Source organism: Pyrgilauda ruficollis, unplaced genomic scaffold (genome assembly GCF_017590135.1).
Source record: "Pyrgilauda ruficollis isolate IOZ18807 unplaced genomic scaffold, ASM1759013v1 scaffold51, whole genome shotgun sequence".
Classification (NCBI taxonomy): domain Eukaryota; kingdom Metazoa; phylum Chordata; class Aves; order Passeriformes; family Passeridae; genus Pyrgilauda; species Pyrgilauda ruficollis.
The window spans coordinates 479,136-494,027 of NW_024526711.1; the positions used below are offsets into that span (position 1 = coordinate 479,136).

Sequence of the window (14,892 nt, forward strand, 5' to 3'; positions counted from 1 at the left end):
TTTAGATCTTGCACTGGAAGGCTTTTGAGTAAGTCTGTTCCTGCACTGAAAAGTGAGGCTCAAATACTTTGCTTGCTTGTGGAAGAAATTGTCTTCCAAAAAGCATCTGTAGATTGGGTATGTTTTTTGTTAAACCGAAATACTCTGTCAATATGCAATTTGGTTGCCCAGGTACTTGCTAGCAAGGCTGTGTTGGCTGCCCATAGGCTTGTATTTTTGGGTGTCTCTTTTGTTTCCATGGGTGATTTGAACAGTGACATATGTCTCCCTGGCTATTTCTTCCTTTGACAGTTTGCTCTGTACAGAAAGACAAACTCATTCTATGAAAGCTGTTTTCTTATTTGAATGGAAAAGACTTGATTAATGTATTAATTTTTTTGTGATTTGTTTTCCTTCTTGTTTTTTTCAGTATCATGGAAGTTGTTGTATAATATTGTATGTTGTATATATTTCTCATACTGCCTAGTATGAGAAATTCTCCCCAAATCTAGCTACACTAAATAAATTAATGTCTATGTTACACTAGATTCTGAATACATTTTACTGTTTACTCATCTTTCTTTACCTCTGTTTATTTTCCATTGATAGTGGTTTTGTCTCTACATTTTTGCTCCAGTACTACTTTTAAACTGTATTTTAGGATATTGTTTAGATGCTCAAAGTGGCCCATGAGGCAGAGCCATTTTGCTAAAATCAAAGTAGATACTCACTTGTCATCTCAGATTTTCCAGTTTTTCTTCATTGATAAGTTGATTTGCATTAGAGCAGGAAAGGCTATGAACCAACTCCCCCCACCAGAAGTATGTGTTATATTTTACGAATGACTTCTGTAGAGGATGGGGGGGAAAAAAGGCAAAAATCTGCATGTTTGTGTCTTGAAATGACACAGTTTCTGTGTTATGCATAAGTCAGTTATCTGACCAGTCTTGTTCTAATATAAACTTGGGGTATTGAACTTCTAAACAGTAGTTAAAAGAAGATAATGATTTTTTAGTGAGCACTGGATGTTTATTTAAACAGATAATTAAGCACTAATACTGCAATAACAAAGATATTGTTAAATAAGAGTAATAAAACCTATTGTGTAATTTAATAAAGTGTAGAAATGTTGCTACAGGTTACCAGTGACTAAATTCATTCTGTAGTTATGGGATATGTTCGTGCAGTGGTTTACCTTACTTTGACAGTAAGTAATCAATCTAGAATGAAGTCCTGATCCCAAAGAAAATAAGCCAGTTATGATTGGCTTTGTTTTATCTGCAGTGTGCTCTCTGATTTGTATCTGTTACCCTTGAGCTGATCTAGGTGTCCTTTAGTAATGTGTATGGAGCTACAGTGTCCCCGCTGGGTGCTTCAAAGAGGATTAGTGGAACATGTGAGTTAAATTGTTACTTAAGAGTGCTGCTCCTTTTTCGTTGTGTCCACTTAGGCCAGAGGGAAAGGAGGGTAGTGCTTTGTTGCTTCTTCATCCCAGTGATTTCAGCAGTGCTTGGCACATCTGTCAGTGTTTTCTTTTGCATTAGGCAGAAAAACTTAATTGCACCTTCTCTTCCTTAGCTCACAGTTTTGCTCAAGATAAAAGCCCAAGTTGTGAAATTAGACTTGGCAAATTTATGTTGATTTCTTAATAATCGAATATTAGTGACCTGGAAATGGAGTGACACAAAGGTGCCATTCTGTTTTTTTGTGGCTCTTTTTTTACTTAAGTACTGACTAAAATTTCATTTAAATACCTCAGATGAGGAGTTGTCATGTCATTACTTGGGTACTTTGGGTGGTGTGCTTGAGGACGGTTTGCTGTGAATTGGTCAGAACTCATGACCACAGATAAAACTCTACTCTTGACTGTTTCAACTCTAATGCCAGGGTGCATGATTCAGGCTTTTGGCATGTAATGAAGTGCACTGATTGGAATTCAGAAATACTTCTGCCTTTATTTTGTGCCTTGGATCCTCATCTGTTAAGGGGATGAAGCAGTTTTTCACATACATGTTTTGGTGTCATGCTCTTTCTTACTCAACGAGGCACACAATACTAGGAGGAATTACTTTCGAGTAGCAGGTCTTGTTGAAGCAATGTGTGGTTACTAAATATAGCCAAAGGTAGAATCTCAGAATGCTGGTTAAGGATTCTTAGAGCCTATCCACTTTGCTAACAATTTAAGAGAAAAAACAATTTGACTATATGGTTAAAAACCAGATTCTAACAAATTAGCACAAAATTGATTTAAATGAAATTATAGCTCATCTAATTCTGGTGCTTCTTTCCTTCAATATTTGACATCATCCATTTAATATTCTTTAAATAGGTTACTTAAAGCATAAGTTCCTGGTGCTTAACTGCACTTCCACTAGCCTGAACTACAGGCAACAATGGTGTCTAACTTCATTTACAAGTGGTGCTTTGAGTGTGGGGGACATGGTGCTCTTAAATATGCTATTATGCATATGCTTGACTATTGTAATATGTATGTGGCATGAATGTAAGAACAAAGCGGTTTGTTTTGCTGCTTTGGAAAGGAGGAAGAAGGGCATTTGGTGTTTCAGGGGCATTGACAGCTGTAGCAAAACATTGCATCATTTTGCCCAGAGTATTGTGGTTACAGTACACATTTTTCCTTATTTGACTTTTTCTAATAGATGCCATGATTACATATGTAAATTGACTGCTTCGATATGTTTTGTTAACACATTCCCTTTCCCACCCCAGCTCTTTTCAAAGTTCTACTTATGCCATTTAGTAATGTCTGAGTAATGAAAACATATTCTTGCTTTTCTCTCCTCTTTTCTTAACTGTAGTGCTGTTCAGAGTTGGTGTTTAATTTAACAGCTAGTTTTAAATGTGATTTCTATGAAGTGCATTAAAGATGTTTCATAATATATCCATAATAAAAATTTTTACCTGGTCAGATATAAATAGAAGTCCATAAAAGTCATATTTCCTTTCTGGTACTACAGAAAAAAATGGATTTTAGAATGAGTGCAATTTTCTTACAGTTCCTGTAACACTAAAAAAATTACTGAGAATGTGTATTTTGTGACTTGGTGTTCAATTTAATGTGAAAAATTGACTTGTGTGATTCACTTGCAAGTATTTCCAGGCAGTTTCCTTAAAATGGCAATGTAAGGGAAGGTGTCCCTAATGAACAGTGGCTTCATAGAGCTATGCAAAATGAATGTAAGACAGCATGAATGTAACCATCTCATTAAAAAGATCTTGCCCCAGTGTAATTGTTTTTTTACTTCTGTGATTTCTAACTCTGTGCTTCTTACACTTAGAAAATGAGAAGAAGTGTAAGCAGATCCTTCAGAAAGCTGTGGAGTGCTCTGCTGTTCCTCTGGAATTGTTGGAAACTGCTCTGCAAAACTTATATTTGAAAAAAAAACAGTTACTTTCAGATGAGGAGAAGGAGAACTTTGCAGGTAACTGCAGCTTCTTAAAATACTGATTGTTTATGCATGTTGTGATTCTAGATTGGAAGGAAAACTCTAGTGTTTGTTCCTTCTAGATACAAATCAGAATCTCTATTGCCCAATAGACAGATATATTTGCCTATATTATAAATCTTATTCCTTCAGTGCTTGTTTTCACCTTCAGTGCAGTGACTGTAGTTTGCAGGAGCTGTGTTATGGTCAATTCTGTAGTTCTGCAGTGTTCCTTTGGCTGTTGTCAGGGATTTACAGTTTGTATTAGAGACTCACAGCTCTAAGTGTGAAGTAAGAACTATTGTTGGTAGAGAAGAATTAGGACTGAAATATACAGACTAAGCTACACATATATAGGTTACTTGGAGGTGTATCTTGTGACAGACTGGGAAAGCTTTGACAGTCATTTCAGTGAAGTCAAATCTAGGAAAAATGATCTGTTTCAACTTTATTTTGGACAAAACCCATATGTTTGTTGTACAAAACTGAAATGCTTGGCTGTATCATAAATCCTAAGTAATCCTTATTGCTGGGTATGTATCTTCAAAAAGGAAACAGTTATTTCTTGAAGTTTTCAAGAGATCAATTATTTGAAGTGGAATTGAGCAAAAAATATGGTTTGACTTTAGCACTGAAGTGTGTATAGCTAACTCTTTCAAGAGTGATGTCTAACACTTCTATATTTTTGCATTGTGTAAGGACAGAATTAATGTAAAAATAGGTCTGATTTAATTTCCTTAGGGATATATCTTCAGGAGTGGCATTTGAGATTTGCTTGGCACCTATTGAATCAACCTTTGACTGAAAAACACTAGCAGGAGTGAACCCTTTTAATACTATTCAACTGTGGCATTCATTTCTAATAAACTCTATTTTCTGTCTTATTTTGTTTATCATTAATTGGATATAGACATCATAAATGCCACTGCTTATGTACTGTGCCACAGGAGAATATCTTGAAGGATACCAATATCCTTCATGGACTGTATAATTTTTTGCTGACATTATTGACTCGCTGCTGCAGAGCTAAGGAAATATCTGTGAGAAAGAATGGCAAACCCTGCCTCCCAGTTAGGAAGCTGTGAACTTTGGGGCAAGAGTAAGCTTATTTATTTTTTATATGGGTTTGTAATTAGTTATTTGAAAAATGCAAACTATAAACTTTAAATAACTAAATTTAAAAGGTAAATAACACCAGATATCTCAAACTCTGAAACATACAAGGGGTAAATCACTGAATTTGGCTTTAAGTGAATTTGTTTGGTCCTCTGGAGCAACAAAGGCTATTTTAGTATATTGGCATTTATGTATTTTCTGTTTTGTATTACCATTTGAAGAGGTGCTTTTGAAAGTTTTTTGGCAAATATGAATACTGTATATGTAAATGCATTCGTTCACAGCTTCAGAAGATTGTACAGAATGCTTTTGACAGTTATATGCAGTTAGTGTTGTAAAGCAAATATAAAACATGCATCAAGTCTAGAAACCTTTGGTTTGATTCCTTTTTTTCTTTCATTCATGCGCTGCAATCTGAAGTATTTGACATACCAGGTGCAATCAAACATGTTTAGTTGGGAAAAGATAGTTGACTATGTCAGAAATGTAGGTTGCAGAACCATTTTAGAATTGTTTTGGGTGGAAGAGAGCCTTAGGTCATGGGATCCAGCTGTGGTCAGGAGTATCATAAGAAGCAGATAGGCTGTCTTAGACTGTGAAGGAATGAAAGTATTTTAGATCACCAGCTGGGTGTGAGAGTCCAGTGGCCAGCTGGTGGTTTAAAAAAAAAATCTTTGGGGAAAAAATTGTGAGTTGCATTTGTGAGATGGTGATGGTCCTGGGTTGGTAATAAAACTACACTGTACATTGAGGCACTTGTTTTATTTAAATGAGTAGTTTGGTCTATTGGCATAAGTAGTTCATAAAACATTAAGTATTAGAAATAACCAGTACTGCACTATTCATCTACCAGAAGTAGATGAAAGTAGAAGAGGGATATGGGAGAGTTCAAAAGAAAAGTAAAATCCATTTCAATAAGCTGATAGAAATTTAAAAATGTTAAGTGCTACATAAAAGTCCTTAAATTGTGATTTGAAGGCTGTGGGTAGCCATGGATTTTGTTGGTCCAGCAGATAATTTCCTATACTGATGGAGCACAGGGCCTATGTGATGTAGAAAATCATATTATGTATGAATGGTTGGGTTGGAAGGAGCATTGAAAGTCATCTAGTTCCTACCCCCTGCTATGGGGCAAGAACACCTTCCAGGTTCCAGAACACCTAGACCAGGTTGCTCAAAGCTTTCAACTTGGCTTTGAACACTTCCTGTTGCCTTAGATTTTTTTTTTTTTTCAAATATGCTTTTTGGTGTCTTTTAAAAAAAAAAAATACAGTATTGAAGTGATCTTAATCAAAATAACCAGATATTAATTTACATTTCTAATAAAGGGTTTTTCACGAAAATAGCTGAGTTCAAGTGATTATTGTTTATCTGAAGGTGCTTAAAATAGTTGTACTCCACATTGTTCCCTAAATGAAGAATTAAACTGTTACAATGTGAATGTGTGTTCATTAAGGTGTTGATACATTTTCGTTAGTGTATTCTGAGTTCTTGTGATTTCTTCTCTGAGAAATGACCGTCCTTTCACCTGTAGGGAAAAATAATGTGGAAGACAGTGTTCTGAACTGTTTATTTGTGGGTTTGAGTTTCTAGAATGGCATTTCAAATAACTTGAGTTCTGGTTGTGTTTACCATAAAGCATATCTGAAATATATGCTTTCATAAAGTTTATTAAGTTGACTTGACATATCATTTTAAGATTAATGTACAACTTAATAAAACTACTGCTAAATATTCCTTGATATTCCTACCTTGATACTCCCTGACCTCACACAGCTTATATGACCACACTCAAATTTGCTATCAGTGAAATCAGTTGGTTTAATTTAACCCAATTGATTGCTTAGAATAATTTAGTTGAATTTGTCTGATTCTAACAATTTCCCCTACAGTATCAAGTGCACAGGAGTCTGGACTTCAGAATACAGGTGGAAATTACAGAAGCTTAAAAAAGAATGATTCTAGTGAAAATTCTTCTACTATTACCAGATCTTTATTTAGGTAATGTCTTAATTTCTTATTTGATGTCTTGCAACATCATTTAAACCAAAACTAAATGCATACATTACAGTGTTATGTGTTTTGTTTTGTGGGGTTTTTTGTTTGAATTTGTTTTTTCTTTTAGGGAAGAGAAGTCACAGGAACTGGGTGCCCTAGTTAATTACCACAATCCATTGAGACCACTAAACAAATCTAACCAGGTAAAACATGTAACATTTTCTTTAGAATCTTAAAGTCTTTATTCTGCTTTACACACCTGATAACTTTGAATTTTGTTCTAAGATTTGCCCATTTGGGAGGATTCCTGTTACCCTAGTATCTGATGATGGTGATGACATGGAGGATTCAGATGTCCCACTCATGGCTAGTGTTATGAAGAGGTATGGTTATTGGGTTTACCTACAGCACAACGGATTTTAACACTCCTTTTCAATGGTACTTTTATTGCACAGTGGAAGTGTCAGATGTCAATGTCAAATTTGACCTGAAGGATAAGAGACAAATAGTCATTATAGTTACAATAGGTACTGCAGTAACCTACTTCCAATCTTAGGGAAATTTTTTGTATGAAAGCATGTAAAGATGAAGAGAAAGCATGTTCTGGCTAATCAGTAAGCTCAAAAGAAATAGAAATTAAAATGGAAATAAATTTTGTTCAAAATACCTTTACGTAGTCCAGCTTTTAAAATAAAGAGATAAGACAGTTTTGTAACTCATGATTATTTTTAAATCCATATTTTGTGGGACTTATTTGTGTTGTTTCTCACTTTGCTGTTCGAGTGGACCTGCTTTTCTGTATATTTGAAACTTGTAGCCAAAGTCTTCACACAATTACTTTTTACATATCATTTCCAAAAAAGACCATTGCCACACTGTGTTGATATGTGATGTAATTAAGAATATTACTTCAACAGGCAAACGTCCAGCTCCAAACAAACAGCCTTTGTTGCACCTTTTCCACCATCAGAACCGAAACCTTGTGGGCGTGATTCATACAGCCTGGGAGATTTGCAGGTAACTGAAGTGTTTTTTAAATATGTAAAGGAATTCTAGCTATCCTATGATATTAGTAAGAAAGATAATAACACGTTTTTCAATTTGAGAAAGAAATAATGTAAGATTTCCCTTTAAGTAATCATTTGTGGATAGAAACATTCACTGTGGCTTTTAAACTTGAAAATTGTTATGCATAATAGGGCATTAAAAAAGAGGTTTCTCTGAGCAGTACATCTGATGGGAGGAATGGGAGTAGCATTTGGAATATGATTTATCAAGAGGGGATAAACAGTTTTCAACTTGACTACAGAACCTCTTTCAGCTGTGGTCATGAATTTTACCATGGGAAGTACCTTATTTAATGAAGTCTGTTCAACTAAGTTAGTGCCCTATCAAGCCATAAATCCCAGCTTCTGATAGAGATTTTTTTCATCAAAAAACAATTGTCTTTCATTACTGTGTCTTACATTTTCATGTCCCATGTCCCCATCCCCTAAAAGAAAATTTGAGAATAGTAAGCATTTAGGCCTTTATTGTAGCAACTGGATTATGAAAATTCAGAATGTTGATGTATTTAAAAATAGCATCAGTAATACTTGTCTGTGTAACCTGCACAGTTCCCTGAGGCATGTTTGCTTTGCAGTGCACCTGCCACTTAATCACCTTAAGGAAATATCTCTTGTATACTACTCCTTAATTTTCCTTTGATTCTTTTTTAATATGCTTTTTATGTTCTTTAGTCCTTACAAGAAAAAACAGCTTTACAGTTGCAGACGGTGGATGAGGGCAGCTCAGAAACAGCTACCAATTCAACTGTAACTCTCAAAACCAAAGTGGATGCAAATCTTGTGACGAAAAGAGCGGGTAACTATTAATGTCATGTCTGAGTAGTCTGAAATAGAATAAGCATGGAAAATGTGCTCTTCTGTATTTTTAAAAAATACATTGCTAAATGTTTTTCAAAAAGTGGAAGTTACTGCATTATTAACATACTTTTGGAGAATGATTCTTAAAGTTCTTTTAAAAACAGTTTTGGTGTATTTCAGAAATACTTCACTAGATATTGCATGGATTTTGACTGGTGTGAAGTCAGCTAGAAATAGGGATGGTATTAGATTACATGATGTTGTCTTTCCAGAAAATGTTCTAACCAGCATTGATTTATAGCAAGCTAGCTTTCAGGGCTAGTAAAATCTAGAAGATTGCTACTAATTATTTACCAACTTCATGGAATATGGAATACATGTACTAACCTCCTATGGTTAGTTGCTAATTACTTCAGTGTTTCATCAGAAGGCCGGTTCCCTAAGTTTTTCAGCAGGTTTCTTATACTGCTGAAAAAATTAGGTGAAAATGTCTAATATTGCAAGAGTTGGATTTAGGATTGTATAAATACATATGTATTGTAGGAAAGAAACATTTCAGTTGAAAAATTGTGATTTTTTTTTTTTTCTTTTGAACTTCATTGTCCCCTCAACCCCTCAGTGAACTGTTCCCAATGCAAGTCAGTGGGAAAAGTTCACTGAACAGTTTGGGTTTCAGGTCATACTTGCCCTGTTTGTACTTCATTCATGTTTCCAGGTGAGATGTTGGTTGAGGTAGTTCAGTCCTTCAGCAGCTGACTTTCACTAAGCTGCTCAGCATGGGATGCTTTTTAGTAATTTGAAAATAAAACTTTTCAGGCTCATTAAGGAACACTCTTAAGCTGTGCTGTTTGCAGCCTGCACTGTCACATCCCACCATTTCACTCTAGTACTACCTGTGCAAAAGGAACTAGGAAATAGTGCAAAGTCCCTTCAGGCCTCTGGCTTCAGTCATTGCACTTGGATTATAGGTTGCCTGTTGTTGCAGGCAACAGATTTCTAATTTGGAGTATGGTAGTAAGCTTATCTTCAGTGCTTTATCAACCTGCTCAGTATCCCGGGATGTTGTAGTACAGTTTGTGTACTCTTATTGCTGTGTTGGTGTAGGAAACAGTTGCATCTCTGTTACTGTTACAGTGTTATCCTAAGACATTGAAGAAAGTTGCCATTTTACTACATTGAGTTGAATATGGAGCCTGAGGACTTCATTAAAGTATTTTAAGGCCTAATTCCAGTAAATCATCTGTGTTTTAGTCTGAGCTAGAAAATTAAGTAAAATTATTCTAGAAACTTCAAGTGTTGAATATTGAATCGTTTTAATATTCTGGTTTTTGGTTGTTTGTTTGGTTTGGTTTTTTTTTTTTTTCACAGAAAATAAAGTTCAGCATCTGGAGCTGAAGACACCAGAGCCCAGGAGTCTGGAAAGTCAACAGCAACAATCTAGTTTTGGTGAAAGCTATAGAAAGCAGTTGGAGCAGATTAAACTAAACTGTGTTAATGCCAGAAAAAAAATGCCAACTCAAGAAGTGTCACAGAAAAGCTGCTATGGCGAGGTAAAGTAACAAAAACAACATATTGCACGTGTGCTAGCAGCAGCCGTCTCATGTTGAAGAAATTATTTCTGTGTTCTTAATTTTGGCTTCTTGTGTGATATTATATCTTGCTTTTTCCTTTGTAGGGAAAACAAATGAACATTGAACAGTCTGGTCATCCTGTTTCAAGACGATTATCACCACCAGATGCTGTTTGTAAGAAAAGCGACCCATCACACGTTTATGGAACACCAAGAACCACATCTAATGATTATATGGCCTGGTAAGCCTACTGTAAGATGGTAGTTGATCTCTGAAAAGGTTTAAGCAGATTTTTACAGGGTTTGTTAAATTTTTCTATTCGATAGCAAACATTCCAAGTGCTTCTGTGAAGTGCCTGACTTTGAGATTCAGATTGCATTTAGGGACCTTTGCCTTTTTGGGCAGCTTTTCAGCATTTGAATATTTACCATCAAATCAATAAGTCCCTAGTAGAGCTCTTACCTTTTTCACCAATCCTTGCTACATGACACTTTCTTTTGGATAACTTTATGTGGCTGACAGGCTTTTTAGATTGATAACTATATATCAGTTTATTTCCCATCATGCAAGTGTCTGAGGTTTTTTTAAAAGCACTTTGAGAAATCCAGAAGCTTGCAGAATTAAGTACTTATGTTAAGAAATTATAGCATTTGTTTATCCATGTTACCTTAAATAAGGCATAAACCCCTATGCCTGTGTTGGCAAATCTTTCTAATTATATGATTACTTATTGTTTTCATAAGTCTCTAAGATGAATCATATAGGTCAAGGTTGTATGCTGAGTAAGCACTGTTCCTGTTGGTAGGATCTCTGTCTCTATAGTTGTAGAACTCAGACTATAGGTAGGGCATGAACCACATAATTTCATGAAGGAATGTGATAATAGTCCTTGAATGAATTCGCTTTACTTAGTTTGTACATGCTAAATATGCAGAATTGCTGAGTGTTTCTGTATTCAAAGAAAGCCATGCTTTGGACTGGTGTTGTCCTTTTTTTTTTTTTTTTTTTACTTCTGTGGTTTTACTCTACCAAATAAATCCTAGTTATACACACTTTTTCCAATTCTGATTTTGGCCTTAGTTTCTGTGAATACAGTGGGGGAAAAACAAAGTATGTTCAGAAATATAATGAAAGAAATGGTAGACACATCAAGAGAACAGATGAAAAAAAACATAGGATTTTTTGTAATCTTTAGTTTTCTTAAATCCATTATCTTTCTGCTCATACATCTAAAGCTCTCAAGGCAATAGAGTTTTTGAAGCTGTCTGTCTTAATATGCTTACTTTAAAAAATAGGTAATCTAAAAAGTTTTTGAATAAATAACAATAAGCTGGAGAAGAGTAACTGGCTCAAACTCTTATAGTCAGCTCTTCTAGCTTTATAGTTCTTTCACTTTTCAGTTGCTGGGAAGTGCCAGATATTGTCTGAAGATAGTGAGTTTGTGTTTTTAGAAGTATTTCCTGAGTATGTTATTTCAGTGTATTTCTGAAAGGACTTCTAAATGAAGAAGTTAAAGTGGTCTTAATGATAATTATTGAATGAAGTTGAGGCTTGAGCTCTTGCTGGTCTATAGGGTTTAACTTTCAAGAAACATTGAAGATTTCAACTTTGTTGTTAAAATAATCTTAACAAAATACAACTATTGCAGGTATTGTTCATTTTTTTGTTAGTTTCAGCACACCAGTCGTAAAGGAGAAGTTTGTACCAGGATGTCAAATTTCTACTCCCTACAGCCAGTTCCCTTATTATTTACCACATACTCCAGCAACTCCATTTCAAAATCAAGTTGGCTTGCAGGTAACAATTTTCTGTCAATTTTTAACACATTTTCATTGGGAACTAGTTTAGGTAAAATAAATGTGTATATATTTTTTTTCATCTGATGTTACTGTTCATCTTCCTGGAGGAGTAATGGAAAGTAGTCTAGTATTCCTAAAGTAATTTTTTTCTTGTGTATATCTGAATTTAGATGACTTAAGTCAGATGTTGAAAAATCATTCCAGTTTTGTCTAAATGCTGGGGCCTTTATGTCTGCAATCTAAGCCTTTTCAGGTCCTACTTAATGACAGTGAAAAGACCAAGAGCCTCTATTTTGTTCTGCAGTGCTTTTACACCACTGTGTTACCCAGTACAGTACCATGAAAGAGAAGCAGTGTGTGTTGAAAGCCATGAGTTTGAGGGAGGTGAAAGATTACATTTCTCCTCCTTTTTTTTTTTTTTTTTTTTTAGATTTCACAAATTTTGATACATTTGTTGTGGCCTGACATAATGTAAAAATGGGTTACCTTAGATGTGTTGCATATTCAGGTAGGAACCATCCCAATTGTAGATAAAACTGGGGGATAGGTTTAAGCTTCCTACCAGAGGATAAGTATTGACAAATTAATAAATCAAACTTGAGGCTTTCTATGGCTTGGTGTAGCAGATATGGGCAATGCAGGCTGTTTCAACTTCACACTACTGTAGTCTTTTGGCTAGTAATTAGTGTCAAATAGATTGGTAGATGATTTCAGTACAGCTCTTAAGTTTCATGCTGAGACTGAAAGTCTCTTGGATAATGTAGTTTCTGACGTTATAAGTAAAAAGGGAGGTGTCTCTAATGATCTGGGAAGCCTTATTAAAGAAGATCCTTTCCTTGATTTCCAGTGTGAGGAGCACTGGCACTTTTACAAGAGTGCAGTGATGTCACATGCCAAATGATGATCAGTGTATGGGGAACTAGCTTTCATTTGGAGTTTCTTTACTGCTTCTAAACAGCTTTATCAGAAAGAACAAGACAACTTAAAGCATTTTAACTTAATGAAAAGTAGAGCTCTCTTAAGTTCTGTTGCATGTACCAATATTTATTTCTTAACCTTTTCTATGTGTACACAGGTTCCAGCTTCTGTACCTTCACATGAATGCCTTGTCATCAATGGAAGAGTTTATACAGTGTTAAAGCAAATAGGTAGTGGAGGCTCAAGTAAGGTAAGGTGCTCCTTTATCCTTTTAGGCAGTCACTCATTTACACAGTAGTACAATCTATTGTAAATACACATTGAAATCACCTAATGAGTGCCTAGTGTTAACATGTGCGCAGTGTTTGACCCAGGGAATCTAAAACTTTGCTGGTTTTGTGCTATGCTTAGACTTTTTCTTCTTGAAGATAATTTCTATGGTAGAGTAAGCATTAAAATTCCTGGTAGAATCAGCTCTTATCTTGTAAGAGATGTGCTGCATTGTGGACATCCTAATGGGAGAAACTGTTGTTTAGAGCAGTGTGATTACAGTGTTGGGAAATGGGTGACTTGTAAAGTTGATTGAGAGCCTGAAGGAGACAGACCATCTCTTAACTACTCTGTAACTTGTGTGAGAAGTAGAGTTGTAGCTATGTCTGAAGTGGTGAGTGAGCTGCTGTTTACATGGAAATTTGGGGTCATGGGAGCTTGGGAAACAATATTGGCAAAATCTCTTGAGTTTGTTATAGTTCCTTTCTTAAGAGCATAAGTAGTTTAGCTGGATGTTGTGGGGGATTATGTCAAAGGCCTTACAGAAGTTGAGACAGATGACGTCTCTACCTCTTTTCTTGTTCACTGGTGTAGTCCTTCCCTCACAGAAGGTCACTGGGTTGGTCAGACAAACTTGCAGGTGGTGAAGCAGTGCTGGCTCTTTCAAATCATCTCCCTGTTCTCCATGTGTTTCAGCGTAGCTTCCAGGAGGATGTGTTTTAAGGATAGCTAATTTAACTAATTACTTAGAGGTCTTTCCCTTTGTGAATCCATGTTGACTGTCTGATCAGTAGTTGCATTTCAGTAGTACCCAGTAGGATATTCTCTGTAATTTTGCCAGCAACTGAGGTTAGGCTAACAGGTTTGTGGTTTCCTGGGTCTTCCCTCCCATCCTTCTTGTCAATTGGACTAATATTAGCCAGGTTCCAGTCAGCAGGGAACTCCAGAAAGAGGAGCTCTCTGTGTTACCAGTGTGTGGTTGTAGAATGAGGTACGATGGCAGGAACTTGTGTGTCTCTTTCTCATAGTCTGCTTAAAACAAGGCTAAAATAGAGCAGGGTATGCATGGGGTTTTGTGTTTAAATATTGCCAAGGATGGAGATTTCATAGCATATCTGGACAAGCAATTTTCCTGTTGGACTATATGACAGTGAAAAAACCAAAATATCCAATTGTAATTTTCCTTGTTGTTAGCTGTGTCTGTTGCATCTCATACTTCGATGGTTGTCCTGGGTTGACTGACAATGGTTCAAGAGGAGTCTGTCATACCTTCCCTTTAAATAGGGAGCAATAGAAGACAGCAATAGAATTTCCTGCAGCCTTCTCATCTTAAGACTGAGTGAGATTTTGTGCTCTCAACCTCTTCTAATGTGCCATGTGATCTAGCCTCCACATGATTTTGATGTGACAAAGTCATTGTGTGAGGGCAGATCAAACCTGTATCTCTGGGAGTGTTATTTCATAATCCTTATCTTAGGCAAACTGCAGACTCATGATGTACTACACCTGGTGAAATATATTGTGGCACCAAGATAGCTTCTGATAGAAGGTTGTTTCTGTTGTAACTGGTGTCTTTCTTGATTTTTTTTATCATGCTGACTTTTATGAATTTCTTTGTATTGTTTCTTTCTTTTGAAAACGTAGGCTTCTTTTGGTATTCTGGCTGAGTTGAGATGGAGGACCATAGTACATTGGAATTAGGGATGAATGAAGTTATTAACTGATACTGTTTTGTAGGTGTTTCAAGTACTGAATGACAAGAAGCAACTGTATGCTGTCAAATATGTGAATCTAGAGGATGCTGATCAACAGACTGTTGAGAGCTATAAGAATGAAATTGCTCATTTGAGCAAACTGCAGCAACATAGTGATAAGATCATCCGCCTTTATGGCTAGTGAGTAAATAATTTTATTTAATCAGTATTTCTCT

The 14,892-nt window shown here is 35.8% G+C and overlaps 1 protein-coding gene across 1 annotated transcript in view; it reads left to right on the forward strand.

The window, feature by feature from the left end:
• Nucleotides 1-14,892, forward strand: part of TTK (TTK protein kinase) — a 29,809-nt gene that overhangs the window by 9,065 nt on the left and 5,852 nt on the right. Inside the window, exons 6-16 of the mRNA XM_041480366.1 lie at nt 3,279-3,422; nt 6,434-6,542; nt 6,667-6,742; nt 6,825-6,922; nt 7,457-7,556; nt 8,279-8,402; nt 9,773-9,954; nt 10,080-10,216; nt 11,646-11,772; nt 12,850-12,942; nt 14,700-14,857. Of these exons, the coding sequence (XP_041336300.1) occupies nt 3,279-3,422; nt 6,434-6,542; nt 6,667-6,742; nt 6,825-6,922; nt 7,457-7,556; nt 8,279-8,402; nt 9,773-9,954; nt 10,080-10,216; nt 11,646-11,772; nt 12,850-12,942; nt 14,700-14,857 (1,348 nt within the window). The remainder of the gene's footprint in view (nt 1-3,278; nt 3,423-6,433; nt 6,543-6,666; nt 6,743-6,824; nt 6,923-7,456; nt 7,557-8,278; nt 8,403-9,772; nt 9,955-10,079; nt 10,217-11,645; nt 11,773-12,849; nt 12,943-14,699; nt 14,858-14,892) is intronic.